General features: G+C 44.3%; 2 protein-coding genes across 8 annotated transcripts in view; one reads left to right on the top strand and one right to left on the bottom strand.

Annotated features, from left to right (window-relative positions):
* Nucleotides 1-435: 435 nt before the first annotated feature.
* Nucleotides 436-11,065, top strand: LOC139637385 (rho GTPase-activating protein 24-like). Of its 4 annotated transcripts, XM_071506055.1 has the most exons (11): nucleotides 570-702; nucleotides 2,746-3,349; nucleotides 3,600-3,973; nucleotides 4,913-5,026; nucleotides 5,233-5,440; nucleotides 5,539-5,671; nucleotides 5,862-5,935; nucleotides 6,385-6,506; nucleotides 6,913-7,147; nucleotides 7,360-8,316; nucleotides 8,589-11,065. In XM_071506055.1, the coding sequence occupies exons 3-11, from the start codon at nucleotides 3,922-3,924 to the stop codon at nucleotides 8,824-8,826; spliced, it is 2,133 nt and encodes a 710-aa protein (XP_071362156.1). In that variant the 5' UTR covers nucleotides 570-702; nucleotides 2,746-3,349; nucleotides 3,600-3,921; the 3' UTR covers nucleotides 8,827-11,065. The 4 variants fall into 4 exon arrangements, with proteins under 4 accessions (XP_071362155.1, XP_071362154.1, XP_071362156.1 ...); XM_071506056.1 differs by lacking the exon at nucleotides 2,746-3,349 and having other exon boundaries at nucleotides 3,647-3,973; XM_071506054.1 differs by lacking the exons at nucleotides 2,746-3,349; nucleotides 3,600-3,973 and having other exon boundaries at nucleotides 436-702; nucleotides 5,542-5,671.
* Nucleotides 11,066-11,973: 908 nt separating this feature from the next.
* Nucleotides 11,974-13,357, bottom strand: part of LOC139637386 (putative monooxygenase p33MONOX) — a 9,139-nt gene continuing 7,755 nt past the window's right edge. For 3 of the 4 annotated variants that reach the window (XM_071506057.1, XM_071506059.1, XM_071506058.1), the window contains exon 9: nucleotides 11,974-13,018. In XM_071506057.1, coding sequence (XP_071362158.1) covers nucleotides 12,804-13,018 — 215 coding nt within the window. In that variant the 3' untranslated portion in view covers nucleotides 11,974-12,803. The remainder of the gene's footprint in view (nucleotides 13,019-13,357) is intronic. The other variant, XM_071506060.1, reaches the window with a different exon arrangement.

Below are 13,357 nucleotides of genomic sequence, written 5' to 3'. Positions count from 1 at the left end.
GGCAACTCAGAGGGACACACCCTCACAGCACCCCCCCCCCCCACGGCAACTCAGAGGGACACACCCTCACACCCCCCCCCCCCCCCCTACGGCAACTCAGAGGGACACACCCTCACAGCACCCCCCCTCCCCCCCTACGGCAACTCAGAGGGACACACCCTCACCCCCCCCCCCCCCCCCCCCCCCACGGCAACTCAGAGGGACACACCCTCACACCCCCCCCCCCCCCCCTCCCCCTACGGCAACTCAGAGGGACACACCCTCACCCCCCCCCCCCCCCCCCCACGGCAACTCAGAGGGACACACCCTCACACCCCCCCCCCCCTCCCCCTACGGCAACTCAGAGGGACACACCCTCACACCCCCCCCCCCCCCTCCCCCTACGGCAACTCAGAGGGACACACCTCCTTTTCACACATACACACAGAACAGTCTGTTACATTACCTGCTGCTGCTGGTATAATTACAAAAACACTAATTTACTAATTTAGACTGTGTCAAGTAAATTAAGGTGATATAATTAAATTAAAAGTGAAAAAATGGAATAAGTTCAAACAGACAAGAATTAGATGAAATACATTGAGGGTGAATGTAGTTCTACCCAGCAACAGGTGAGGGGGCACCTGTTCGCGCCACAGAGCGGAGGAGGACGAAGGAGACAAGATGGAGGCTGCGTCACCTGGACTTCTGTCAGACCCTTCGGTACGTTTCCATCTCTGCTTTATCTAAATGTGATGAAAATATGTCAACGTTATGGATTCTAAGTGAAATTATAGTTATATGAGGATTTTTGAGTTAGGACATGGTTTAAAGTAATGCTAACTTCAGCGGCTAACGTTAGCTCGCTAACGGTAAGTAAGCGGCTAACGTTAGCTCGCTAACGGTAAGTAAGCGGCTAACGTTTGGAGCTAACGGTAAGTAAGCGGCTAACGTTTGGAGCTAACGGTAAGTAAGCGGCTAACGTTTGGAGCTAACGCTGGTGGACTTGCCATACTTGATGAGTTATGGTGCTTTTTCTTGGCATTACATTTATCAGTATTTCAGTATTGTTTATTCAGTGTGTTGTTTTGTAAAGGCTTAGTTGTCTTTCTCCATCCCCGCAAAAATTAGAAGAAAAACAGAAAATTAGATACTGTTAAACTGTTACTGGAAAAAAAAATCTTTATATATTTATGATAAGTCTCCCTGTAATTTCCTGATATGTAAATAAATATGTAAATTGTTAGAGTAGTCATATACCTCTAAGAAATAATAATTATCTTTACAAAAAGCTTAAGTAGAGATAAACAGATAATTACTGTTGATATTACAAAACATACTATAAATCACCACCATAAACACCATTTACACATAAAACACAACAATCTTTTTCTTCAGAAAACAGGTAATGTTTATGTAAAGGTAACAAGTAATTTTTCACATTATTACCTTGAAACATGCCCATGGATTTGGGATAACATGTCCATATATATGAGCAGGTAAGTGTCCACATACTTTTGGTTATATGTCTGGTGTATATTTTACCCTGTAGGCTGGACAATTGGTAATATTTGATTGCTTATATTGATTGATAAAGCTTTAGCGATATACTGTACTATATACTGTATTGTACCTTAGGCCAATGATGCTTATTGAATTGAACTGTACTGAGAGAGGGAGAGGTTCTTCATACTTTAATTGAGTTCAAAAGTTGACTGGGCCGACCAGCCTCTCTCGCTTTAATGTCCACTTGAATCATTGTGACAGTGTTTGTGTGTGTGTGTGTGTGTGTGCACTGTAGTAGACCATACTTCAGCAGCAGCAGACTTTGAGCCAGATCATCTCTCTCTCTCTCTCTCTCTCTCTCTCTCTCTCCCCCTCCGTCTCTCTCTGTCTCTCACCATCAGCTGTGATTACTTTGGTAAAACAGCGCTGCGTCGCAGAGAACCAATTTTCCTAATGCACAGCCCTCACACACACGCAGAGCATGGTTATTGATGAGGTAAATGGGGAGGGGGGCAACAAGGGGGCACACACATTGCTGGGAAATGGAGAGAGAGAGAGACAGAGAGAGAGAAAGGGAGAGAGAGAGAAAGAGGGTGAGGATAGTGGGACTAAGAGAAAAGGACATGGTAGACGGGACAAAGAGATGGACAACGGGAGAGACACATAGAAAGGAAAAAGAAGGAGGAAGAAGAGGGACGGGGAGGAAGATGTGGACATTCAGATGTGTAGACTATGCTCTGGAAATGGAGCAGGACGTCCAGTTAAAGAGCTAATAAAGCAAAGGACACAGAGGGAGACAAGGAGGAGGGTGGGAGGATACAGAAGGGAATACTAAGATCGTCTCTTTCCTCATGGACGATGGACTGGTTTGAATCGCCGGCTGGTAGAAGAAAAAACGAGAAAAAGATTAAAATTTTCTTCAGGATGGTTCCATTTTTTGACAGCTGCTTCAGGAAAATATAAAAAGAGAGACATATAGAGACAGAAACAGGTGGAATAATGCTGATCCAGTGTCTCAGACAGTGAGACGGTCATGAAATACTGCAACGATAGCAAGCACAGACAACTCGCTCCTGGTGTGAGGAGGTTCATTCTCCACGAAGTCTGTCTTCTTATCAAGAGGAAAACTAAAGACTGTGTGTCTGGGGTTCTGGATATGGATGTCTTGAAAGCCTGTGTAGCATGTATGTTGTGATCATTTCCTCACAACTTTTTGTTGGGAAATTTCTTCAGAAACCAGTAGGTCATTTGTGTTTTCAGTGGCTCTGGAGAGATGGCTCCTGTGAAGAGGAGGCTGAAGATACTACGTGCTGGAAAATGTTGTCTTTGCCAAGGAAATAAATTGACTGAAGCTGTCTGTGCATCCAGGACAAATGGAGATTTCCAAGGAGAGCAGGGAGAAAGATTTTAAGAAGAGTCTGAGAAGAGTTGTCTGTTTGCTGAGTGGGGTGAGGTTGCAACATCGTGGGACTTTATTCTCTCTCATACTCAACAGGAACTTATACTAAAGGCCGATTCAACAAGAATCTCACCTCAAGGTCCTTTGCTATCCATGAGGAACTTCTGTTTTCAGTGTATTTCCACATGGGAACTCTTTTGAAGACTCAACACTACCCAGGAACTTCTCATTACAAATTTGTCCACCACGAACAGCTCCTGAAGGTGTAATCCTGCTTCCAAAGATCCAAAGAAGAGCCTCTCTTTAAGGCTGGGTTTCCATCAGATATAGACATATATCAGGAAGGAGAGTATTTTTTTTTTTTTTTTGTGAGAGGAAACTTTAATGTTCGGTATCTACCCCAGTCCTCTCTTTAAGGCTCTGTGCCCACCTAAACCAAGAGATGGATCTCCTCTTTTGGCCCATGTATCCTACAGGTATCTCAGTTGAAGATTAAACTGTCGAGCAGGGATTTCTCTTTACCGGAAATCTTCTTAGAAATGTCCATTTGACACTTCTTTCTTAGGAGAGAATTTCCTATATTGTGTCTAACACATCTTTTATAAGCTGCTTTCAGACGATATCCAACAAGAATTTAATGTTAAACCTCCCCAAGAGCCTCTCTTTAAATTTGTTCTCCAAAAAGACACTACATTCACCTTAATGCATCGTCCAGGAACCTCAATCAGGGATGTCTCTTATTTAAGGCTTTTTTTCTCCCAGGAACAACTACTTATGCCATAGATCTACCAAAGTGTTAAAGACCAAGAGCTTCCCACACCTGAAGTCCTGCTAGATAAAACCAGGACTCTGGCTGGTGACAGAAACCTGAGGCTGGCAACCAAAGATCATAAAGAAGAAGTGGTGCAGTTTTTATGGACAGCTGGTGTCTCTCCTGAACATTCACAAGTCTGCAAAAAACTTTCACATCGTCGTGTGTAATCTGGGCAGAGCATCAACTACCGTCACCCCAGCAACCGGAGCAGGAGTGTCGCAGAATGGGACTCAGCTGCTTCAAGTCCTGGAAACATGACAGTACAGGCCACAAAGGTGACACACACACGCGCACACACACACACACACACAGACCATCAACATATTATTTGTTAATCCCTCCAGAACAGTGTGTGTGTGTGTGTTGCCCTTGAGTCACATCAGTTAAATGCTGACTCAGAGTCTTTAGGCTCTCAGAGGCGACACCGTGTGTGTGTGTGTGTGTGTGTGTGTGTGTGTGTGTGTGTGTGTGTGTGTGTGTGTGTGTGTGTGTGTGTGTGTGTGTGTGTGTGTGGGGGGGGGGGGGGGGGGGGACGACATACATGTATGTCTCTGTGTGTGTTTGATGTGACTTTGACGAGGACAGACAGTCCTCTCCCCGATGTCCCAAGCATAATGGGACATGGGGGATGTCAAATATCAAAGTAAAAGTTAAAGTACAGTAAAATGTTCCCTGTGACTGATATATGATTCTGTATGAAATTATTTAGAGTTTTACCCATTTCAGCCTCAAACACTTTTTCAAATGAAACCATCTGAGTCTACAATAGCTAGTTTGAATAATTGATAAACAATGCTTTGGTGTTAATAATATCAAACTCATAGATATCTGCAATGATACATTGGCCCCCTGTTACAGTTTTGGATGAGTCACAAGCCAAAAATGTTTAAATCTGTAGAGTAACCTAGTAACTGTAGCCGTCAGATAAATGTAGGGAGTAAAAAGTACAATTGCCTATGAAGTAAAGCATAGACAATTGCAGTAAAGCAGAAGTATTAAGTAGGATAAAATGGAAATATTTAAGTAAAGTACAGGTACCTCAAAACTGTACTCACACAACTCTGTTGGTGAAGCTGGTTCTTGCCTGATGTGCATTGTTTCATTATAACGGTCAGTGATGACAGACTTGCATCATGGATTGCAAGGACTGACCTTATTATAAAAACTTGACTTGGACTGTCCTCCTAAAAATGGCCATGTTTGTGTGTACGCAGGTAACAGAGATGTGTTGGCCAGCCCAGGCTCGTATTTCTTCCTGTCTAACAGCGCTGGTCAGGGTGACGAGTGGCTGAAGAGCCTCAACAAGGGAGTCTGGATCCCTTTTACAGGTAAACACATACACAAAAACACGCCTGGTTTGGAAAAAATGAATGATAAATAGATAAAAATAGATAGTTTTCTGATCTTGGAATCATTTTTTTCACAGTGTAAAATACTTTCAAAGAGCTTACCTGAGCACTCATCTTGTTTCTGATTGGATGAAGTGGACCTTGGTCCCAGAGAGGAATCTCATTGAAATGTTCCTCCTGTGCAGGGGTCTTTGGTCAGCGTCTGGAGGAGACGGTGCTGTATGAGCGACGTTATGGGGTGCGTTTGGTTCCTCTGGTGGTAGAGCAGTGTGTGACCTTCATCCGGGAGCGTGGCATGCATGAAGTGGGCTTGTTTCGCCAGCCAGGACAGGCCAGTCTGGTGAAAGAGCTGCAGCAGGCTTTCGATGCAGGGGAGAGACCGTCCTTCGACAGGTGCAGCCCATCTGCTTTTTGTCTCTGCTGTTCTCTGACCATGTGTTCGTCGGAGGGTTTCAAGGAAAAAGTTAACTTGCTGTGTGTTTTGCCTGCAGTAGTACAGATGTCCACACAGTGGCATCACTACTGAAGCTCTACCTTAGACAGCTGCCTGAGCCTCTGGTTCCTTACAACCACTACCAGGACTTCCTGATATGCGGACAGAAGCTGAGAGGTGACCGCACACAGGTAACCACAGCTACATATCATGACTTGAAATGTTTTCAATTCCACATACTCATGCAGACAGTAACATGCTAACTCTGATTTAGTGTGTTTGCACCGACACAAGAAGGAAAAAAGTTGTCTTTGCTTTCTTCTTCTCTTCCCCCTTCTTGACTCCCATCCTCTTGTTCTCCCTCCCTTTGTCTTCCCTCAGGGTTTGGGGGAGTTGAGGAGTCTTCTTCAAGAGTTACCAGTTGCAAACTTCAACCTACTCAACTTCATCTGCCAGTAAGACCCCTCCTACCTTGTTATTTAGACTGACAGCCTGTAGCCATATTTGCTTTGTATTATGAATGAACTAATGGAAAAGATGGATGTTAATGGTTAATCTCAATGAGATCTCCTAAAGATGACAGTTTTTTATTTGGGTGATGGAAATACAATTGTTGAATGGCTTCAGCATTCAAAACAGTAGCAAGTAAATAGGGAATCCTGATGGGTTTATTACAAACACCAACCTTACACAGCTATATCCTAGACTATTTATTCTATTTGCTCAGGTGAGGGATAGTGACTCACCCTGAGTTTGGATGTTAAGAAATTAACTGCAGAATCCACCACAGCGGCAGGTTTCTACTTAACCTTCAGTTATGGGAAGGAGGACGGAGACCAGAACAGCAGCTTGTCTCATTTGTGTGTGTGTGTGTGTGTGTGTGTGTGTGTGTGTACGTGTACAGGTTTCTGAACGAGGTTCAGAGTTACTCTGGCAGCAACAAGATGAGCGACCAAAACTTGGCAACTGTGTTTGGGCCAAACATCCTCCGAGCCAAAGCTGAAGACCCACAAAGCATCATGGGAGGTAGACAGAACAAACTGACCCACAGCAGCATCTTTGATCACATGTAGACACGGCTTTGTTAGGAACATGAGTTTTGGATTCTACAAATACAAGCTCATAATTTGATGTTGAGCTCACATACATAATTATACACATAGTGGTTTAAATTAAGTCTTTATATCTTGTCAATAGCACAATATTAATTGTGGGAGGAGGGCTTTTTAATATGCTGAAAACACTTGTGTTGGAACATACACAAAAGTGGATTATGCTGCAGGAGTCTTTTGGCAATCCATTTTACCCACTGTGAATCCAACTGTAGGCTCTCTACTCCAAGTTAAAGCCACTGTTGACGTCTAGAAGGAGCTTGTGCTTCATGCTGAAGGGTTCTTCTAATGAAATCTTAATCTCTCTATCTGTGTCCCAGGTGCAGCCTTGGTCCATGTGCTGATGTTGGAGCTGATCAGAGAACATGAGTCTCTGTTTGCCAAAGTTGCACCACCCATCTCCGCCCGTCCACCTGGAGGTCCACATGCATCGCCAAGCGCTCTGAGGCAGCCTCACCTTCACCCGTCGCCCTGCCTTCGCCAGTTGTCTATGCCTCTCATTGCAGAGCGCTCCAGAGAGCTGGGACAACCCACCGCAGACGCACAGAACCCTAGGTACGACAGACCTGCTCTGGCAAAGCTTCTCTATCAACCAACACTCACAACATCTCATACAAACACCTCCATGGTAAAGACCTGGGAGGAGGGTAGACTCCTCATGCACACCAACTTTCATCACATACTGATGTGGTGTAGTCTTTCCTTGTTGTAAAATCTCTGAGTTAATCATCTTAAAAGTCTGACCTCTTCTTCTTTGCTTCCTGTAGCTGTATCTACTCTGCTGCCAATTCAGACTCGTCCTGGGGCCAGAAGAGACTTCTCGGCCATCGCTACACCTCCTCCCACCCAGAGAACTGCTTCTACCCCCTGCCCTCCTGCAGTCAGTCCCCTCAGCACCACTCTGACAGACACAACATAGATCATCACCAGCATCATGCTGGCGAAGGACCATCGCTTGCAAATGCTCCAGCCTCTGTAACCAGTCTGCAGCTACAAGACCCACTGCCAGACACCTCCAAGCCCAGACTGAGGCTCATGGGCTGGGCAAAGGCGTGGCCAGGCCCGGGAGAGGCAGACGCTGACCCCTGGAGCTCTAATGCTGCAGAGGAAGAGGCTGCAGTGCCAGAAGCAGCTAGTGGGGGCAGCAGTGAGGCTCAGGAGGATAGCACCCCTTCTGCATATGACAACCTGGACAGAGTGTCTTTGCATCAGAGGATGGAGGATGACACTGGAGTACATTTTGAAACCAACACTCCAGGGGGCCATATTGGAACTTGTGAAGGGGAAGCAGAGCTAGAGGAGGCTGGGCAGACAAGGGATGACTCCTCTTCGTGGTCCTCCTGTGAGGTTCTGCCATTGGATGAGAGCGGTGATGCTGTGGGGACGGTTAGTCCTGACGTGTCACCAAAGAAACCTAAAAGGTTACCTTCAAGTCAGGCAGCAGAGGAGGGAAATGGTGATAAAGACGATCATGGAGACGACAGCAATGGAGACGATGATGACGATGACGACAGCATCCACCACCCTAACTCCCCAGCCTCCTGTTCTGTGCTCAGTGACAGCCCTCTCAGCACAGGCAGTTCAGAGGTGTTCCTCCCCTCTGGTCCTCCAGACTTCCAGCGCCCTGAACCTCAGTCACAGCCCAGGCAGGCTCACTCACTCCTGGCTGAGCTGCAGAAGCAGATGGCCCAGCAGAAGGCTGAGTACCAGGCCAGGATACAGAGGTGAGACTCCAGCATAAGGAGGAAGAAGGCATCCTCTCTTCCTCATCATTACTCTTACTCTGTAAACACATTATTCATCCACACAAGCCTTTAATTTAATTTTTAGGTGGGAAAACTAAATCCTAAATCAATCCAAACCGACTTGTATGATAAACTTAGGAAACATTAATGAATACTCAAGACTAGCCTTTATTGAAAAAGAGCAGCATATAGTGTTTGCTTGAAGCCTGTGTAAGTAATATATGGTGTGTGTATGTGTGTGTGCGCTGTAGGTTGGAGCGCTGTAATGACGTCCTGGAGCGGCAGGTTGTGGTGCTGCGGGTCACTCTGGAGCAGCAGAAACGCAGCCAAAGTGTCACTGAGATCAAGATCCGCAACATGGAGCAAGCCAAGGCTGACGCAGACCGCCGAAACTCCACGCTGCAGAGAGAGATGGAGATGTTCTTCCAGATGTATGGAGAGATCAGAAGAAGAGGAGGTGAAGGAGGAAGAGGAGGAGGGAGTCTCTGAGGATGGAAAGACATAGAAATTCTTTGAAGTCTGTGGATTGATCAGAGGAGGATTAAACAGGAAGTGAAAGAGTCAGTGGAAGAATACGATCTTGACAGGAGATCCAACTCCAGGGCTGATAATGAAGTCGTCAAATCCCGAAGGAAAACAGCCAGGGAAAGAAATTAAATTATTTACTGTCTGATCAGGAAGACAGTGAGTTGGCTTCCTCACCTGCCCAGTGGATGTCTGGACTTCCCTGCTGTGGGGCTGTTGGATTAGGTGACTGGAGAAATGGGTCAACATTATTCAACATGAACCTTTTAAGAAACCAAATGCCATCTAAACTGTTCCTCAACAACAAAGATCTGGTGGAGAACTGGAGACTGAAATCAAGTCCTGACCATAAGACTCTCAGGAAGTCAGAGCTGCTGCTCACACTGTAAGATTTTCAGTCCCAGACTGTTGTTGTGAACGTGGGGGTTCACAGCCGACACCACTGATCTCAGACGAGGTGAACTGACTGCAAGAGTATGTGTGCAGTACTGGAGTGCATGTGAGATGTCAGAAATCCAGATCAGAGTCAGTCCATGAGTCTGTCTCGTGTCTGCAGAAGACAGAGGACAGTAATGCAGGTCTGTCTCTGAAGCCATGTTATGTTGTTTTGGAGTCTCCCTTCTTCTGTGCCTGTTTTCTGCTCAGACGTGTCTTCAAGAGACTCTAACAACAAGCACTTCCTGGTTTTTGGCAATAACACAATCAAATGTGTTTGGTGTTACCGTCTTAACGTCTTGGACATTTCAAGAACAAAAGTGCGTCTCTGAACGGCTCGAACTACACAAAGTTTGGTAATGGGAAACATGGAGGATTCCTTTCTGACAAAAGGATTTAAGTGTCAGTTCTTAAAAATGGTTGGGCTTCAGAGAACTTAAGTAGTATCTTCCAGAGAAGTGACGTTTTGAGTTTCTACGATCTAAATGGAAAAGAAGTTTGAATTCCACATGAGGAAGATTTCTCAATCCTGAAGCGTCAGGATTCAGATACACTGAACCCTACAAAGGTTTTTACATATTTATTAACTTCAAAAAAACACTGACTGGCACCGTCTTACTGATGTAAGACGGTGCCAGTTAATGTTTGGAAAATCTGAATGTCCATGGTTCTCTGGTGTTTCATGGCTCAGGACCAGTCAGTGGGAATTTCTGATTTCTGGCTGTGAACTGAACAGAGCATCGCGCCCTGATGTCTTTGTTCTGATAAATAGGCGACTAAAAAAAATCTAAATCAACCTGATGCAACCTGATGGGTGAAGAGGTTTTTGTTCTCAGTGTGACTGAAAGACTGAAAGTCCCTCTGAAACATGAAGATGCCACATGACCTGCTCACTCTGCATGAAGAGACTTTTAACAATAAAACACAAGAATAAAATCTATACTAACTCCACACAGAATTTAATCAGTAAATCTTTTCTGTGTATTTGTCAGTTGCAATCATGCATGAGCTGGTTTATAAAATGCTTTACTTGGTAAATCACTGAGGTCTGCTGGGAAACTCAAGACTGTTGAATGCGACAGGAAGCTCGTCTCTGACTGATGGAGAAGCAACATGCAAATATCATCCAATCAGACGCTGCCACAAAGACATTCTACACCTTTCATTGTGGAAAACATTGTTTTCACACAGATTTGTTTAAGATGTACCTGATTTGTTCTTTACTCTTGTTAACTGACTGTTAAAATGAATCCACATCCTGGTGTTGAACTGAGGCTCTCTACAGATCAACAGGGAACATTTACACAACAACAAACAGCTAAACTGATGTTGTGCAAAATGTCTAAAAAAAACCACTGTTTTTCATAACCAGAAATAATGAAGCACTTCCTCTTGTTTTTGTGATGAGAATGTAACATTTATTCTCAAATTTCAAACTGTTTTGGCAAAGAAAAATAAACTGTATAGAGACTGTATAAATCAAGGAAAATGTCTCTTAACCATCAACTGGAAAAAAAACAAAGTGAACATTTAAACAGAAACGTACAATAATTCAGTCAGTCTGTACTACAGTCACATCACAGAGGAGATTCAGTCAGGAGGAGAATTAAAGGGAACAGCGTCACACTTTAACACACAAAGCACTTGTGAACACAAACCATATGAAAGAAAGTGTAACTGAACAGAAACAGTCATCTTCATTTAATATTTACAGCCGCTGGCAGTAAGAGTGTTTTGTTCTGTGTCCAGCTTTAGGATTGTTCACACAGGATGAGAAGGGAACAGAGTTACAGGTGACTCCATTAAACAGATAAACTCTTCATCACACATGGAATCTACTGTGTTACCAGCAAATACACTGCTTCCACTTAAAAGTGCAATAATAAAAATATTCATCATGATAACTATGAGCCAGGAGCTACATCTTCATTTAACAAGTGAATCAGTCTTTAAGCTTCACACACTGTTTTGCAATTAAGTGAAAATCTGCAACTATAGAAAAGAAACCAATCACTACAGTTTCTAAATAAAACCTATTGTCAGTTATTTCCTGTCATTGTAATAACTACATTCTTCTCTAAAACCAAAGCACAAACCTTTAATTAGTAAAAAAAACAAATGTCTCTGGATGCAGCTGGTGCACAAACTCTCTCTCTCTCTGTCTCTCTCTCTTTCTCTCTGTCTCTCTCTCTCTGCACCAAAACTCATCTCAAATATCCTTCATATCTGCTGGTAGAAAAACTGAGACAGACATGTAGACTAAACACACTGAGAGGCTTTAAACCCTCTTCTTCTTCTTCTTCTTGTATTTATGTTTATCCATTTTAAAAGACTCAGTGCTCAGAAAACTCTGCAGCCTGTGTCAGTGTGACAGTCACATGTAGCTCTGGTTTTTACACAACTATTTTTTTTCCTTCTGATCCCAACTAAACAAAATCTGTTGCTACAGGAGCAGATAAAAAAACTTCATCTATACATTAAACATCTTAATAAAACGGAAGTGGAAACGTTTCAGTCAGCTGGAACCTGCCAAATTTCCTGAGTCAAACTTTTTACAATTTTTGTTTTGGATTTTTTTTGTTCTGTTGGTTTCTTTCGTGTTAAACTAGACTTGAGGATTTGGTTAGGTTTATTCTCTCCACTCTGCTTAGCGAAATGCCCCTTTAAGAATATGAATGAAAAGTTTTTACACACATAATTTGTTAAGACTCAACACTGAAGCAGAGAACGTTTTCGTGCACTAGTCGGGTTTGGTGGGGTTGGTTAATCGAGCTCCTCGAGTCTCTGCGGTGGGAGGGGTGGGGATAAAGTGCATTTACTGGGGATCATTTTAAACCAGGATCACCATCATCATCTTCACCTCCAGCTGGACAAACAAATCTGACAGTGGCCCTCTCTGTCATCTGGACAGTCAGGGTTTGATTTACAGCCAATGATACTCTACACGCCTTGAAGCAGTGCTGATGGGAAATTTACTTCTTTTTTTTTTTTTATGCCTAATTGTTTTAGTGGTGAAGACGTTGAACAGTTCGGTGGTTATCTGAATGTTGGAGCTGCTGTTAAAGGTCCCATGAATTTGTTTTGAGGTTGCACAGCTGCAAGTTTTCACCTCCAAACTAACTGCTGCTGAGGAAGAACAAGAGGAAGAGGAGGAGGAGGAACACCTCATCCCCATCAGCACAGAAACAAAAAACATTTAAGTCTTTGTCAGCGGACAAACGTACGAACAATATTGATGATGCTGCTGCAAATATAAACCTATACATAAACTGCTAGCGACAGTTAGCTCTGTGGTTTTAGTCATTAAAGTGATTTGAGATCTGGGAACATGCTAATGAAGATTAACTATAAAAATAACACGTGTACGACCTGCAGGTGTTACTCTTGGAGGTGGGAGGGGCTTCCCCCAGAATCTATGGTGTTTCAGAAGAAATGATTTTGACCTTTGAACTGAACACATGGTGACAACACGCTCCATGGGACCTTCAGCGTCTGTCGCGCGCCCCTCAGAACCCGGACGGCGTCAGGATGTTCATGTCTCTGGGTTTGAGCTTGTGTGGTCGCGCTCCCTGCCGCCGCCCTTCCACCGTGGGAATCTCCATTTTGGGAGGGGACACCTTCTGAGCGGCGGCGTTGTCAGTCAGCCGCGTGGCCTGCGTCTTCATCACCTCCATGGGGGTCGGCTTCTGGGCGCCGCGGTACGCCTGCAGAGCAAAGCCTGCTGGGAAAAGAGAAAAGGAAAAACATTTCTTATATTTTGGCAAAGAAACGACACGAGAACAAGAGAGAGTCAGAGTGCGTGTGTGTGTGTGTGCGTGCGTGTGTGAGTGTGTGTGTGCGTGCGTGTGAGTGTGTGTGTGAGTTCGTGTGTGTGTGTGTGAGTGTGTGTGTGTGTGTGAGTGAGTGAGTGTGAGTGTGAGTGAGTGAGTGTGAGTGTGAGTGTGTGTGTGTGTGTGTGCGCGTGCGTGTGTGTGCAGGTGTTTTCTCTATAAAGGGCATAAACCAGGTAATAAATTAACAGATTACAGGAAGAAGCGTTTGTTGTATTTAAATTTAATAG

The sequence above is a fragment of the Trachinotus anak genome, unplaced genomic scaffold (genome assembly GCF_046630095.1).
Source record: "Trachinotus anak isolate AG129_WGS33_773 ecotype Australia unplaced genomic scaffold, CSIRO_AGI_Tana_v1 ptg000020l, whole genome shotgun sequence".
In the NCBI taxonomy this organism is placed as follows: Eukaryota; Metazoa; Chordata; class Actinopteri; order Carangiformes; family Carangidae; genus Trachinotus; species Trachinotus anak.
The sequence above is the reverse complement of the archived record's forward strand: the minus strand, read 5'-3'. Positions and strand labels throughout refer to the sequence as shown.

What these genes read in the sequence shown, in the direction of transcription:
- LOC139637385 (XM_071506053.1), top strand. Translation starts at nt 570, where the DNA reads ATGAAATACATTGAGGGTGAATGTAGTTCTACCCAGCAACAGGTGAGG. An exon ending in AGTCTGGATCCCTTTTACAG is followed by an intron (nt 5,027 to 5,232) that starts GTAAACACATAC and finishes CCTCCTGTGCAG; the next exon opens with GGGTCTTTGGTCAGCGTCTG. An exon ending in CTACTCAACTTCATCTGCCA is followed by an intron (nt 5,936 to 6,384) that starts GTAAGACCCCTC and finishes GTACGTGTACAG; the next exon opens with GTTTCTGAACGAGGTTCAGA.